The following is a 14,342-nucleotide window of genomic DNA, read 5'->3' on the forward strand; positions in this document are numbered from 1 at the left end:
GATAAACATACAAAAATCAGTTGGATTCCTCTACACCAATAAAAAAGAACATCAAAGAGGAAACTAGCAAATAAACACCATTTACAGTAGCCCCCAAGAAGATAAGATACTTAGGAATAAATCTTACCAGAGATGTAAAAGACTTAGGCAAAGAAAACTACAATACACTTCAGCAAGAAACCAAAAGAGACCTACGTAAGCAGAAAAACATACCTTGCTCGTGGATAGGAAGACTTAACATTATAAAAATGTCTATTCTACCAAAAGCGATCTATACATTTAATGCAATTCTGATCCAAATTCCAACGACATTTTTAATGAGATGGAAAATAAAATCACCAACTTCATATGGAAGGGAAAGAGGCTCCAGATAAGTAAAGCATTACTGAAAAAGAAGAACAAAGTGGGAGGCCTCACTCCACCTGATTTTAGAACCTATTATACTGCCACAGTAGTCAAAACAGCCTGGTATTGGTGCAACAACAGATACATAGACCAATGGAACATAATTGAGAATCCAGACATAAATCCATCCACATAGGATCAGCTGGCATTTGACAAAGACCCAAAGTCAGTTAAATGGGGGAAAAGACAGTCTTTTTAACAAATGGTGCTCGCATAACTGGATATCCATCTGCAAAAAAATGAAACAAGACCCATACCTCACTCCATGCACAAAAACGAGCTCAAAATGGATCAAAGACCTAAATATAAAACCTAAAATGATAACGATCATGGAAGAAAAAATAGGGACAATTCTAGGAGCCCTAATACATGGCATAAACAGTATACAAAACATTATTAATAATGCAGAAGAAAAACTAGATAACTGGGAGCGCCTAAAAATCAAACACCTATGCTCATCCAAAGACTTCACCAAAAGAGTAAAAAGACTACCTACAGACTGGGAAAAAGTTTTTAGCTGTGACATTTGTTTGGCGCCTGATCTCTAAAATCTACATGATATTGCAAAAAATCAACTACAAAAATACAAATAACCCAATTAAAAAATGGGCAAAAGATATGAACACACACTTCACTGAAGAAGACATTCAGGTAGCTAAGAGATACATGAGGAAATGCTCACCATCATTAACCATTAGAGCAATACAAATCTAAACTATGATGAGGTTTCATCTCACTCCAATAAGGCTGGCATTAATCCAAAAAACAGAAAATAATAAATGTTGGAGAGGCTGTGGAGAGACTGGAACTTATACACTGCTGGTGGGAATGTAAAATGGTACAACCACTTTGGAAATCGATTTGGCACTTCCTTAAAAAGCTGGAAAAAGAACTACCATACAATCCAGCAATCTCATTCCTTGGAACATATCCTAGAGATATAAGAGCCTTTACACGAACAGATATATGCACACCCATATTCACTGCAGCACTGTTTACAATAGCAAAAAGATGGAAGCAACCAAGGTGCCCATCAACGGATGAATGGATAAATAAATTATGATATATTCACACAATGGAATACTACAGTGATGAATCTGTAAAAGATTTCATAACATGGAGGAATATGGAAGGCATTATGCTGAATGAAATTAGTCAGTTGCAAAAGGACAAATATTGCATAATACCACCATTACAAGAACTCGAGAAACAGTTTAAACAGAAAAGAAAATATTCTTTGATGGTTATGAGAGGGAGAAGAGTGATATTCACTAATTAGATAGTAGACAAGAACTACTTTAGGTGACGGGAAAGACAGCACACAATACAGGCAAGGTCAACACAACTAGACTAAACCAAAAGCAAAGAAGTTTCCTGGATATACTGAAGGCCAGCATAGTAGAGGTAGGGGTTTGGGGACCATGGTTTCAGGGGATATCTAAGTTAACCAGGATAATAAAATCTATTAAGAAAACATTCTGCATCCCATTTGGGAGAGTGGCGTCTGGGGTCTTAAACGCAAGTGGCCATAAAATGCATTAATTGTTTTCAAACCACCCAGGGAAAAGGAGAATGAAGAACACCAAGGACACAAGGTAATTACGAGTCCAAGAGACAGAAAGGGCCACATAAACCAGAGACTACATCAGCCTGAGACCAGAAGAAGTAGATGGTGCCCAGCTACAACCGATGACTGCCCTGACAGGGAACACAACAGAGAACCCCTGAGGGAGGAGGAGAGCGGTAAGATGCAGACACCAAATTCTCATGAAAAGATCAGACTTAATGATCTGAGACTGGGAGGACCCCAGTGGTCATGGCCCCCAGACCTTATGTTGGCCCAGGACTGGAACCATTCCCAAAGCCAACTCTTCAGACAGTGATTGGACTGGACAATGGGTTGGAGAGGGATATTGGTGCAGAGTGAGCTTCTTGGATCAGGTGACACTTGAGACTATGTTGGCATCTCCTGCCTGGAGGGGAGATGAGAGGATACAGGGGGTTAGAAGCTGGTGAAATAGACATGAAAAGAGAGAGTGGAGGGAGGGAGTGGGCTGTCTCATTAGGGGCAGAGCAATTCGGAGTATGTAGCAAGGTGTATATAAGTTTTTTTGTGATAGACGGACTTGATTTGTAAATGTTCACTTAAAGCACAATAAAAATTAAAAAAAAAAAACTTGCTGCCATCGAGTCAATACCAACTCATAGCGACCCTACAGGACAGAGCAGACCTGCTCCGTAGGATTTCCAAGGAGTGCCTGGTGGATTCGATCTGCCAACATTTTGGTTAGCAGCCATAGCTCTGAAACATACACCATGAGACAGATGCTTCCCTGGTTTTGCTTCTCTAGAGAACCCAGTCTAAAACAGCCAGGAAGAAAGTAAGTTGATCAGAATCTGATTTTTTTCAGAAAAAGTGAAAATGGCTTGATTTTATTTTTGCATTATGGACACATTCTGTGTTCTTTAAGGCTTGAGCTAGTTAATAGCTCAAGTGTTTAACGAGTTAATGGTCAATAAATTTTTGATGCCACCAAAAAAAGAAGAGTACCCCCAAGTAGCCATAATATCTGTTAAATTCAAAACCCCATTGACTACATTCTGCTTGGTCACACACAAAAATCAGTACATTAAAAATTTTAAAGTATTAGCAATACACCCAAATGATGAGCTCTCATTATGAAGTACAAATTTATATGTAAAGCTACTATTGGTCAGTCTGATCAATGTCTTAATACTGTAATCATTCTACTCAATAACCTTGTAAATTAATCAACTGTCTACTGTATGAGCAGTCCCCTATTTATTGCACTAATAAGGGGATTAAGTTTAATATAGACGTATGCCTTTGACGATCACCTCCATTTAAAATAACACTTTACCTTGCATGTTCATTTTCCACATATGAGGCAGTTCTACTCTGTCACATGGTGTCGCTGTGGGTCAAAATCAACTTGATGGCACCTAACAACAGTATGTTGTTAACTGTCTCAGGGATAGGACTATATGGAATAGTGGAAGAGGTGGTGTCTTTGGAAACAGAAGGTTTAGGCCTGGTTTTGCCACCTCGAGTATGTGATCTTGGGAAAATCACTTCTGTTTTTTTTCTTGGAAAGTCAATTTTTTCACCTGTAAAGTAGGTATATTGGTACAGGCTTTGCCTCTCTCAAAAGTTTTTCATGAGGCTTCCAAAGAGACAATATGCTACAAATACTGAAAAACGTTTAACTTATTAATAAACATAAAAATGTTATTACTATGTATGTAGTGTGCTTAAGCAACAGCTAAAAGCCAAAAAAAAATTATACATAAAGCAAAAATACTCAGCAAATTCATGAACCATAACTTTGTTTATATTACTATTACAAAAAAATATTCATTTTTAATTTTGCTAAGAATTTAATGCTCTAATTAAAGCTTTTATTATATAGAAATAACAACATAACCTGGCCCTTTCTACAAATTACATTATGATATACAAATATAGAGAAATGCATACACATTTTAATTTCAGTAAGAATTTATGGTAAAGTTATGGATTTCATTGTTTAAAAATAATGATGTCACACCAATGTTCACTGCAGCATTACTCACAACAGCAAAAAGAAGGAAACAACCCAAGTGTCCATGAATGGATGAATGGAGTAACAAATTGCGGTACATACATACAATGGAACACGATGCACTGATAACGACAAATCCCCGAAAAATCTCACAATACGGATGAATCTGGAGGACATTATGCTGAGTGAAATATGTCAATCACAAAAGGACAAATATTGAATGAGGCCACTATTATAAAAAAGCAAGAATAGGATTAAACACAGAAAGAAACATTCTTTGATGGTTACTAGGGGTGCAACGAGGAGGGAAGGAAAATCACTAAATAGATAGTAGACACATGTTAATTCTGGTGAAGGGAAAGACAATTCTCAATATGGGGGAAAAGTCAGCACAACATGACCAAGGCAAAGGGAGACACTGAGAGGTACACAAAAACAAAGGGCAATTATGGTAAATACTATAACGTATACAACCCTGTAACAACAGTAATAAGAAACAATTTGTGAGTGGATACAAATGTAGACACATATGCTAAATAAATGTGGGAGGTTGCATGGGAGTATATCCACCCATATAGGTATGGTTGTAGACATTTCTACATACACATTTGTATGCGTTGCATGTATATTTATATACAAAATTTAAAATATATTGGGGGCCAAGTTACGGAAACTTAAGACATAACTAAATACCTTGAGGGACTGAGCTATAGGGCTTGAAGGCTAAGGACCATAGTTCTCAAGGGACATCTATGTCAACTAGCATAACATAGTTCGTAAAGATAATGTTCTACATCCTGGTTTGGTGAGTAGCATCTGGGGTTTTAAAAGCTTGTGAGTGGCCATCTAAGATACAATTATTGGTCTCTTCCCATCTGTGGCAAAAAAGAGTGAAGAAAACCAAAGACTCAAGGAAGCAATTCGTCCAAAGGACTACTGGTCCACATGATCCACAGCCTTTAGTCTGAGACTGGAAGAACTAAATGGTGCCCTGCTACCACTACCAATTAATAGAAGGTTCTGGCTAGAATGAGTGAAAAATGCAGAACAAAATTCAAATTCCTTGAAAAGAGCAGACTTACTGGTCTGATAGAGACTGGAGGAACCCCTAAGACTACTGCCCTAAGACACCCTTCTAACTTGGAACTGAAGCCACTCCTGGAAGCCACCTTTCAGCCAAATAATAGACTGGCCTATAAAATAAACAAGAACACCGATGAGGCATGTGCTCCTTAGAACAATCGTCTACATAAGACCAAAAGGGCAACATTTGCCCAAAAGGAAACCAAGCAAATGGAAATGGGGAACCCAGGGTGAAAATGAGGAGAGTGCTGACACACTATGGGGCTTGCAACCATTTGTGTATGAATTACTAAATGGAAAACTAATTTGTTGTGTAAACTTTCACCTAAAGCTAAATAAAATGTTCAATAAAAATAATGACATAACCTGGCCCCTTCCACAAATATAATGGTTGTGAAATGTAAATATAGTTGTAAAAATACATACACATTATGCTTTACTAAAAGGTTACAGTCACATGTGCATTGACAAAACAGCTATGTTACTGAAACACGCCTATACTGAAGTGATGAATTAGATAATCTTAAACACACCAAGGGAGATTTCTATTTGAGAAAACTGTATTGTGAACAGTTTTGCAAACACAATGTTCATTTCATTTGATTCTGAAAAAACAACAGACAAAATAAGACTCCATTTTACACTGAATAAACAGAATCTCAGATAGACTTGATCAAAGGGATAGAGCTGGTGAATAACACAGCCAGGACTAGAACCCAGGTTTTTTCACTCTTGGTCTTTCTTCAGTGTTGATATATATATATGTATATGCTCACTAGTCACAGAGAAAAGTGCTCCGCATCCTATAAAATACTATGTAAACGTAAGGTATCATTGTTGCTGTGGCTTGTGTTGCTATTAACCAGGTCCACTGATATTTCTTGAAAGACGGATAAAGCTCAGAATAATAATTTCATTTTTCCCTCTCTCCTTTCGTCACCTGTGCTTTCTTCATGGGTTGATAATTTTAATATCAGATTATCAGTTAAAATACATTTCTTTGCATGTTTGATAAAGGAAAGGTGTTAATCTTAGGAATATGCCATAAAATAGGAACCATTTATGACTTAACATAAAAAATCGCCGGTGAAAGAACGGAGAGAATGTAGAGTCTGGTGATTCTCCAGTGGAGAACTACATTTTTCAAGAGGCGCAGGAAAGAAGGGGCGATGGGAGGGATGGGGAGCTAAGCTACTAAATGAAAGTCATGATTCTAGCTTTGAAGAAAAAAAGAACCTCAAGCAAAAAAGTTAAAAACTAAGAGACTACAAAAGAGGGAACCTTGTGGAAAAGGCAAGATGGGAGGAAGAGGGGTGGAGAGAAAGAGAGACGAGACCTAAAGATATTTTCAAGTAAAAATATGTGAATATTAGACAATAAATATAAAACAGTAAGAATCAGATTTCAGCCACAGGAGACTGAAGAGCTGGTGGAATTACTACTAACAGTGATAGGGAACACAAAGGAGGGTCTGAAAGATGAGTAGCTTCCTTTTTGTAATGCGAGGTTTAAGGTGGCAGTGAGGTCCTCAAGAATGGAAAGGGTCTAGTAGATAAAAGGGACATTTGGAAGATGTGTATCGTCTAGAGCTGTCCTGTCCAATACAGCAGCCTCTAGCCACACGTGGTTATCGGGCTCCTGAAATGTGGGTAGGCTTTGTTGACATGTGCTACAAGTATAAAGATTTCATACCAAAAATATTGTAAAATATCTTCTTGATTACATGGTAAATTATTTGGATGGATTTGGTTAAAAAAATACAGTATTAAAATTGATTTAACCCATCTCTTTTTTTTAATGTGACAACTAGAAAATTTTTAATTATATATGTGGCTCGTATTATATTTCTATTGGACACTGCTGATCTAAAAAAATACTAAATATGCATTAAGAGGGATGAGCAAATGAGGTGAATCAAAGACAAAATTCTGAGGTGTCTCAACCAAAGATCGTCAGATACGGAAGGAGAACCCTTGTTATAATAGTAACTATTTACCAAGCACTCTAATCACCACACCAGACACGTCAAGTGCATCGTATTTATTTTAACCAACAACCTCATGAGGTAATATCATCTTCATTTACAAAACATAAATGAATGGCCTATAAAAGTTTATCTGCCCAACACCATATGGTTAAATGTTGGGATTCAAACCCAAGACCGACTCCAAATCTAAAGCTCTAAACGGTCACACCATCAATTCCAGAACAATTTACACTCTGCAATTTTAAAACTGTTGGATTTTAAATGGGTAGATTAAAACTAACAATTTATTAGGATGCTCCATTGTCAGAGTCAGCGATATACCAGTGATGTTCTAAGTAAACAAAGAACAAACACAAATGTATAAATTTGTAACTTTAGAATTATGATGAGCTAGCCCTGATGATGCAATGGGTAAGCACTTGGCTGCTAACCAAAAAGCTGGGAGTTCAAACCCACCTATCAACACTGATGATGCAATGGGTAAGCACTTGGCTGCTAACCAAAAAGCTGGGAGTTCAAACCCACCTATCAACACTACCTATCAACAACAACAGCGATACTGACATATTTTCACCATGTTGGACAACTTCTTTCTCTTTTATCAATGTCTACTCCTCAAGGTCAAAACCCCTCAAGTCAGATGGTACATACCTAATTGTCAGTGGAGATGGTTGTGGACACAACCCTGGATAGCTGGGCCCCCTTTTCTGGATATAACTAGATAAATGATGTAGACTTCATTTAAATTTACACAATACCTTCCAGATCATGGAAGTACCCAACTGTGACTAACATGAAGAACACTTTGCCTACAAATGTCTTGAACGCCCATTGCCTGAGAACCAAAAGTGAAGCTTATCCAACTGCAAACTTGAAAAATGAATTTTATAGTCCTTGAAAATGCTACACTTTGCAGAACAGAAAGAAAAAAGAGTTTGGTATTTTGACAGAAATCAACAGAGCAAAATCTCCTACAAATATAAATTGGAATCAAAAGAATAAAGGTGTCTTTCATTTATAATGTTTCGCTTGTTGGTTTAATTTCAAAGGCAAACTTCTCTTTCTTCGCTTTTTACCTTTAATTTCTACTACTTATCTATACAAGGGAGCCCTGGTTGTACAGTGTTTAAGCGTTCAAATGTTAACCACAAGGTTGGCAGTCCAATCCACCAGCTGCTCCCTGGTACCCTCTGGGGCAGTTTTACTCAGACCTATAGAGCCGCTGTAAGTCTGAATCGACTTGACAGCAATGGGTATAGGTATGCCAGGGGCCCTGGTGGTGCAGTGGTTAAGAGCTCAGCTGCTAACCAAAAAGGTTGGCAGTTCAAATCTACCTTCTGCTACTTGGAAACGCTATAAGGCAGTTCTATTCTGTCCTATAGGGTCGTTATGAGTCAGAATCCACTCTTTGGTTTGGTATGCCAGGAACTGTTGTCAGTACTGGAAACACAACAGTGAACAAAACGACGAAAATCTCTGCCTTATTGTAACTTACATTCTGGTAGGGAAAGACATTCAATAAAGATAAATAAAACGAAATATGTTGAGTAATAAGTGTGAAAGACAAGGAAAAAAACGACGCCAACAAGAGAAATATGACCCGTAGTGGTGAGGTGGGGAATACTGAAATTGTAGATAAAGTAGCTTAAAAAAAAAAAAGGCTTCACATATAATCGGGTAGGTAACAGCCCCTGGGAGGCACAAATGGATTCACCATGGACTACTAAAAGGCTGATGGTTCAAACCTACCCACAAGAGCCTTGGAAGTAAGGCCTGGTGATCTGCTTCAGAAAAGTCTGAGCCTTGAAAACGCTAGAGTGCAATTCTAATCTGCACACATGGAGTCGCTCTGAATCAGGAATCAATTTACGGCAGCTAACAAGTGTGCGCCTAAAGGGTTGTCGTTGTTAGGTGCCGGAGACGGGGCAAAAACTGGGACTGGTTACTGTTATACGGAGTGGGGAAAACAAAGGAGATTAGCATATTTTAACAAACCACGAGGTGGAGAGAAAACCACGGGGGTGGGGGGGGGTAGTTGGAAGAAAAGACAGAATACGGATCACTGAAGACAAAAGCAGACTTCACATTTTACAAAGGACTGGTCCTTCGCATGGCTCAATACACTTTCTCTTTTTGTAGCCACAGAACCAGCTTCTGCTGCTAAAACTCTCAGGTAAGTCACACAGGACCGAAGGACACACACACACACCCCTCTCCAGGAACACAGCTCTTAAAGCCGAGTAGAAAGCATTACGAATTCGCAGTCGAGGGCTGGCCTGGGAACAGTTGTGGGAAAGAACACACCAAAGGCCCCTACAGCCACCGTGCAAACCCAGGTAGACACAGGGAAACGCGCAGACACGCCCCCCGAGGGGGTAGGCACCGCCGAGGGGAAGGAAGAAGGCATCAATTCAACCGTTAGGACCAAAAAACTGAATTTCCCGAGGCGGAGTCACTGCCGCGCGAGGGAAACGCCGTTCCTTGGTCGCAGGAGCCCCTACGAGACAGGCGGGAGTGTGCGGCGGGAAGACTAGGCTCTGGGCCTGGGGCGTGAATGGCGGCCGGGCCAGGAGGGGCGATTTCGCCAGCGCCCCGCGCCCCGCCTGCTTGCCACAGGAGGTGGACGCGGGCGACCACCGCGCCTGTCGGCCCCGGGCTGCCGGGGCGGGACCCAGGACCGGACAAAGTTCCCGAGACCCGGCGCCCCGGGCCGGACGCGCGCTCTCGGCGGCGCCCGCCCAAACGACCACCACCCCTCCCCAAGCCGCGCGGGCCGGGCGACGGCCTCACGCCGGAGGGCGGGTTCCAGCGGTCGAACCTGCGGCGCCCGTGCTGCCGCCCGCCGGCCCTTTCCCGCCGAGAGCGTTGGGCCGGGAAAGAAAGGAGCGGCGGCGCGCGCGGCGCCCACTCACCATGGTGCGCGGCGTCTCGGCGCGGCGAGCCGGGCGGCGGCGGCGGTGCGCTGTCCAGGGTAGCCGGCGGCCCTCTGCCCGCGCTCCGCGGCGCCCGCTCTAATTACACGCTCCCCGCCCCCACGCGCGCGCACGCCCGCACCCCGCCTCTCTGCCCCTCGCTTGAGCTCCCCCCGCCGCTGACGCACAGCCCCCTGCGCGGCGCGCGAAGTCCTCAGGGCCGTTTCAGCCCCCTGCCGCTGCCCCGAGGGCGCTCGCCGGCGTTTGGCCAGCAGGGCCGCGGGGGAGGGGCGCCGGGGCGGGCGCGGCGCCCCCTTGCGGGCCCGCGACGATTTGCAGGCACAGCTCGTGCCCGCCGCGCGCGGCCCTCCAACGTTCACCGGGCGCTGCGAGGGGCCACCCGGCGCGGACTCGGTCGGCGCTGTCCCGGGGGCTGTGGTGGGCAGGAGCGGTGGAAGGGGTGTGAGGGAGTCGGTTCTGCTTTTAGTTGGTCTTGGTGGTTTTCAAACACACTTTCGAGGGGGAATGGTTCTTCCTTGTGCAGGTATGCAAGGTGTGTGTCTCTTTTAGATATGGGTGGAGGGTCCTTTTGTGGTGTGACAGTAACACCCTGAGCCGGAGACGCTTTGTTTCCTACAATCTTATCTCCAGAGGATGTTATGGTGCTTCTAAATTAATGCCACCAGTGGTTAGTTTATTAAATTCTTAATTGGAAAAGAAAGAACAGGATTTTAGATCCTGGGCTTTTTAAATTTGTGTGTCTTTGTGGCCCAAGTGAAGGTTGTCAGGAAAGGCAGACTTGTGTGTGTTAAACGGCTTTTCCTCCTTTTTAGCACTGAGAATTCTGGCTTTCTACGTGGCCGATGTGGTAAACTGAAATGCAAACAAATATGCTTCTTTGAGTGAGAACTCCACGTCTGCATCTGCATGGAGGGTCCTGCACTATACACCTTGGAGTAATGCAGACGGATTTGCAGGGTTGTGGAACCAAACAGAGTGAGTAACCGTAGATGCCAGGACGAAATCTCTTGTAATATAATCACCCAATATTTTGAGTTTCCTATAGTTGGAATGCTAAACGTCAGCTATGTATTTGTTTATAAAGGGTGGATAACCTTATGGCCATTGCCATTAACAGGAAGGTATTAACCAAGTCTCATAAAATCTCATTACTAATAGGCTCCGGAGTCAGCTCTGACACATACTAGCTGTGTGATTCTGGGTTAGTTGTCCAACCTCTCTGTGCTCCATTTTCCTGATCTATAAAATAAGGATAAAAATAGGACTTACATTACAGATTGTTTTAATCTGTTTTAGGATAGATTAATTTTAGTCAAATTAATAATGACTAAATTTTAAAACATGAAAGCAATGTCTGGCACATAAAGTACTAGTTATTGATGTTGTTATTAATCTGATACTTGTAGGAATCAGAAAGCTATATTAATGCTAGCACCAAAAAAAAAGAAAAAGCATCCAAAGAATGAATGAATCATCCCAGTTCCATTCATTCAATTTGTTCATTTACCCAATATTTGAGTTACTATATGGCAGGAAACCCTGGTGGTGTAGTGGTTAAGAGCTATGGCTGCTAACCAAAAGGCTGACAGATCAGATCCACCAGGCACTCTTTGGAAACCCTATGGGGCAGTTCTACTCTGTCCTATAAGGTTGCTGTGAGTTGGAATCAACCCAACGGCAACAAGGTTTTTTTTTTCTTTTTGGTGACTATATAGGGTCGCTATGAGTCGGCATCGACTCGATGGCAACAGGTTTTTTTTTTTTTTGGTGACTTTATGCCAGGATTTGTGGTAAGAGCTGGGGATATAGTAATCAACAAACACAATGCAGCCCCTGCCATCAGGAGTTTTCAGAACTTATAATGGTCTATATATGACAACTAGATACTAGAAGGAAATTTACCTAAATAGTTACAATACTAACAGTATTTGTCTCTGGATAGCACTATAATGGGGTGATTTTTTTTAATTATATTTTCTCTACATTTTCCAGGTGGATATTGATGTTTGGATATTCTCTGTATTTTATCCTAAGTAAATAAGCACAGGTAAGCCTGTGCTTACCTGTGCTTATTGGGTCACCTGCCCCTATCAAGGATTGTAAATTTGAAAAGAGGCTTTCATTCAGTAGGATGGTGCTGTAAGGCTGAGAGAGAGACAGAGGCCAGCCATACCTAGAAGCAGAATCTTTGATGTGAAAAAATGTGAAATCGTTCACTGTAGATGATCTGGTAGGCAAGATATGAACCACACTTACCTTGCCTATTGGATAATCCGCCCCAGCTTCTAACAACATTAAGGGAGAAAAAATTTAAGTGTGACAACCTCTAAGCATTCTGTTGCTGCTTACTTCCAGGATTTGTATAATTGATCACACCTATATCATGCTAGGAGCCCAGATGGCATAATTGTTAAGAGCTATGGCTGTTAACCAAAAGGTTGGCAGTTTGAATCCACCAGCTGCTCCTTGGACACCCTGTGGGGCAGTTCTACTTTGTCCTATAGGGCCACTATGACTCGGAATCAACAGCAGTGTGTTTGGGTTTTATTTGTACACCATGCTAAGAATGACTAAAATGAGAAAAAAACAGCTGCAAACATGCATTAATAATCAGAACCTGGAATGTACAAACTATGAATCTAGGAAAATTAGAAATAATAAAAAATGAATGGAATGTATAAAGATCGATATCGTATGAACTGGTGAGCTGAAATGGACTGGTACTGGTCATTTTGAATTGGACAGTCATATGGTCTACTATGCTAGGAATGACAGCTTGAACAGGAATGGTGTTGCATTCATCATCAAAAAGAACGTTTCAAGATCTGTCCTGAAGTACAACACTGTCAGTAAAAGGATAATATCCACACACCTACAAGGAAGACCAGTTATTATGACTATTATTCAAATTTATGCACCAACAACTAAGGCCAAAGATGAAGAAACTGGAGATTTTTACCAACTTCTGCAGTCTGAAATTGATCAAACACGCAATCAGGATGCACTGATAACTACTGGTGATTGGAATGTGAAAATTGGAAACAGGAAGGAGCGTATGTTAATCATCTAGTGCTGCTATAACAGAAATAACACAAGTGGATGGCTTTAACAAAAAGAAGTTTATTCTGTCACAGTCCAGTAGGCTACAAGTCCAAATTCAGGGCATCAGCTCCGGGGGAAGGTTTTCTCTCTCTGTTGGCTCTGGAGGAAGGTCCTTGTGATGCATCAGTCTTTGCTTTGTCTGGGAGCGTCTCAGCTCAGAAACCTCAGGTCCAAAGGATGCACTCTGCTCCCAGCACTGCTTTCTTCGTGGTATGAGGTCCTCAACTCTCGCCTAGCTTCCCTTTCTTTTTATCTCTTGAGAGATAAAAGGTGGTGCAGGCCACATCCCAGGGAAACTCACTTTACGTTGGATCAGGGAGGTGACCTAAGTAAGGGTGGTGTTACAATCCTACCCTAATCCTTTTAACCACAGGCAGAGTTTAAGATTTAAAACCTTTAGGAAAATCACAAAATGGAGGACAACCACACATGGCCTAACCAAGTTGACAGATATTTTGCGGGGACACAATTAAATCTGTTACAGGCAGTAGTTGGAAAATATGGCCTTGGTGATAGAATTGACATTGGAGATCACATGATAGAATTTTGCAAGACCAATAACTAACTTCTTCATTGCACATACCTTTTTTCACCAACATAAACGGCAACTATACACATGGACCTTGCCAGATGAAATACACAGGAATCAGATCGACTACCTCTGTGGAAAGAGACAATGGAAAAGCTCCATATCATCAGTCAGAACAAGGCCAGGGGCAGACTGTGGATCAGACCATCGATTACTCATATGCAAGTTGAAGTTGAAACTGAAGAAAATCAGAACAAGTCCACGAGAGTCAAAGTACAGTCTTGAGTATATCCCACTTGAATTTAGAGATAATCTCAAGAATAGATTTGAGGTGTTGAACACTATTGACCGAAGGCCAGACGAGTTGTGGGATGACATCAAGGACATCATCCATGAAGAAAGCAAAAAGTCATTAAAAAGACAGGAGAGAAAGAAAAGACTTAAATGGATGTCAGACGAGACTCTGAAACTTGCTCTTGAACGTTGAGTAGCTAAAGCAAAAGGAAAAAATGATGAAGTAATAGAGCCAAACAGAAGATTTCAAAGGGCATCTCAAGAAGATGAAGTAAAGTATTATGACGACATGTTGAAAGAGCTGGAGATAGAAAACCAAAGGGGAAGAACATGGTCAGCATTTCTCAAGTTGAGAGAACTGAAGAAAAAATTCAAGCCTTGAGTTGCAATACTGAAGGATTCTATAGAGAAAATATTATAACTACGCAGGAAGCATCAAGAGAAGA

The 14,342-nt window shown here is 41.4% G+C and overlaps 1 protein-coding gene across 1 annotated transcript in view; it reads right to left on the reverse strand.

Annotated features, from left to right (window-relative positions):
* ELOVL2 (ELOVL fatty acid elongase 2) overlaps nt 1-10,032 on the reverse strand; it is a 90,666-nt gene extending 80,634 nt beyond the window's left edge. Inside the window, exon 1 of the mRNA XM_049883604.1 lies at nt 9,951-10,032. Coding sequence (XP_049739561.1) covers nt 9,951-9,953 — 3 coding nt within the window. The 5' untranslated portion in view covers nt 9,954-10,032. The remainder of the gene's footprint in view (nt 1-9,950) is intronic.
* Nucleotides 10,033-14,342: the final 4,310 nt, after the last annotated feature.

This window comes from Elephas maximus, chromosome 1 (assembly GCF_024166365.1).
Source record: "Elephas maximus indicus isolate mEleMax1 chromosome 1, mEleMax1 primary haplotype, whole genome shotgun sequence".
Classification (NCBI taxonomy): domain Eukaryota; kingdom Metazoa; phylum Chordata; class Mammalia; order Proboscidea; family Elephantidae; genus Elephas; species Elephas maximus.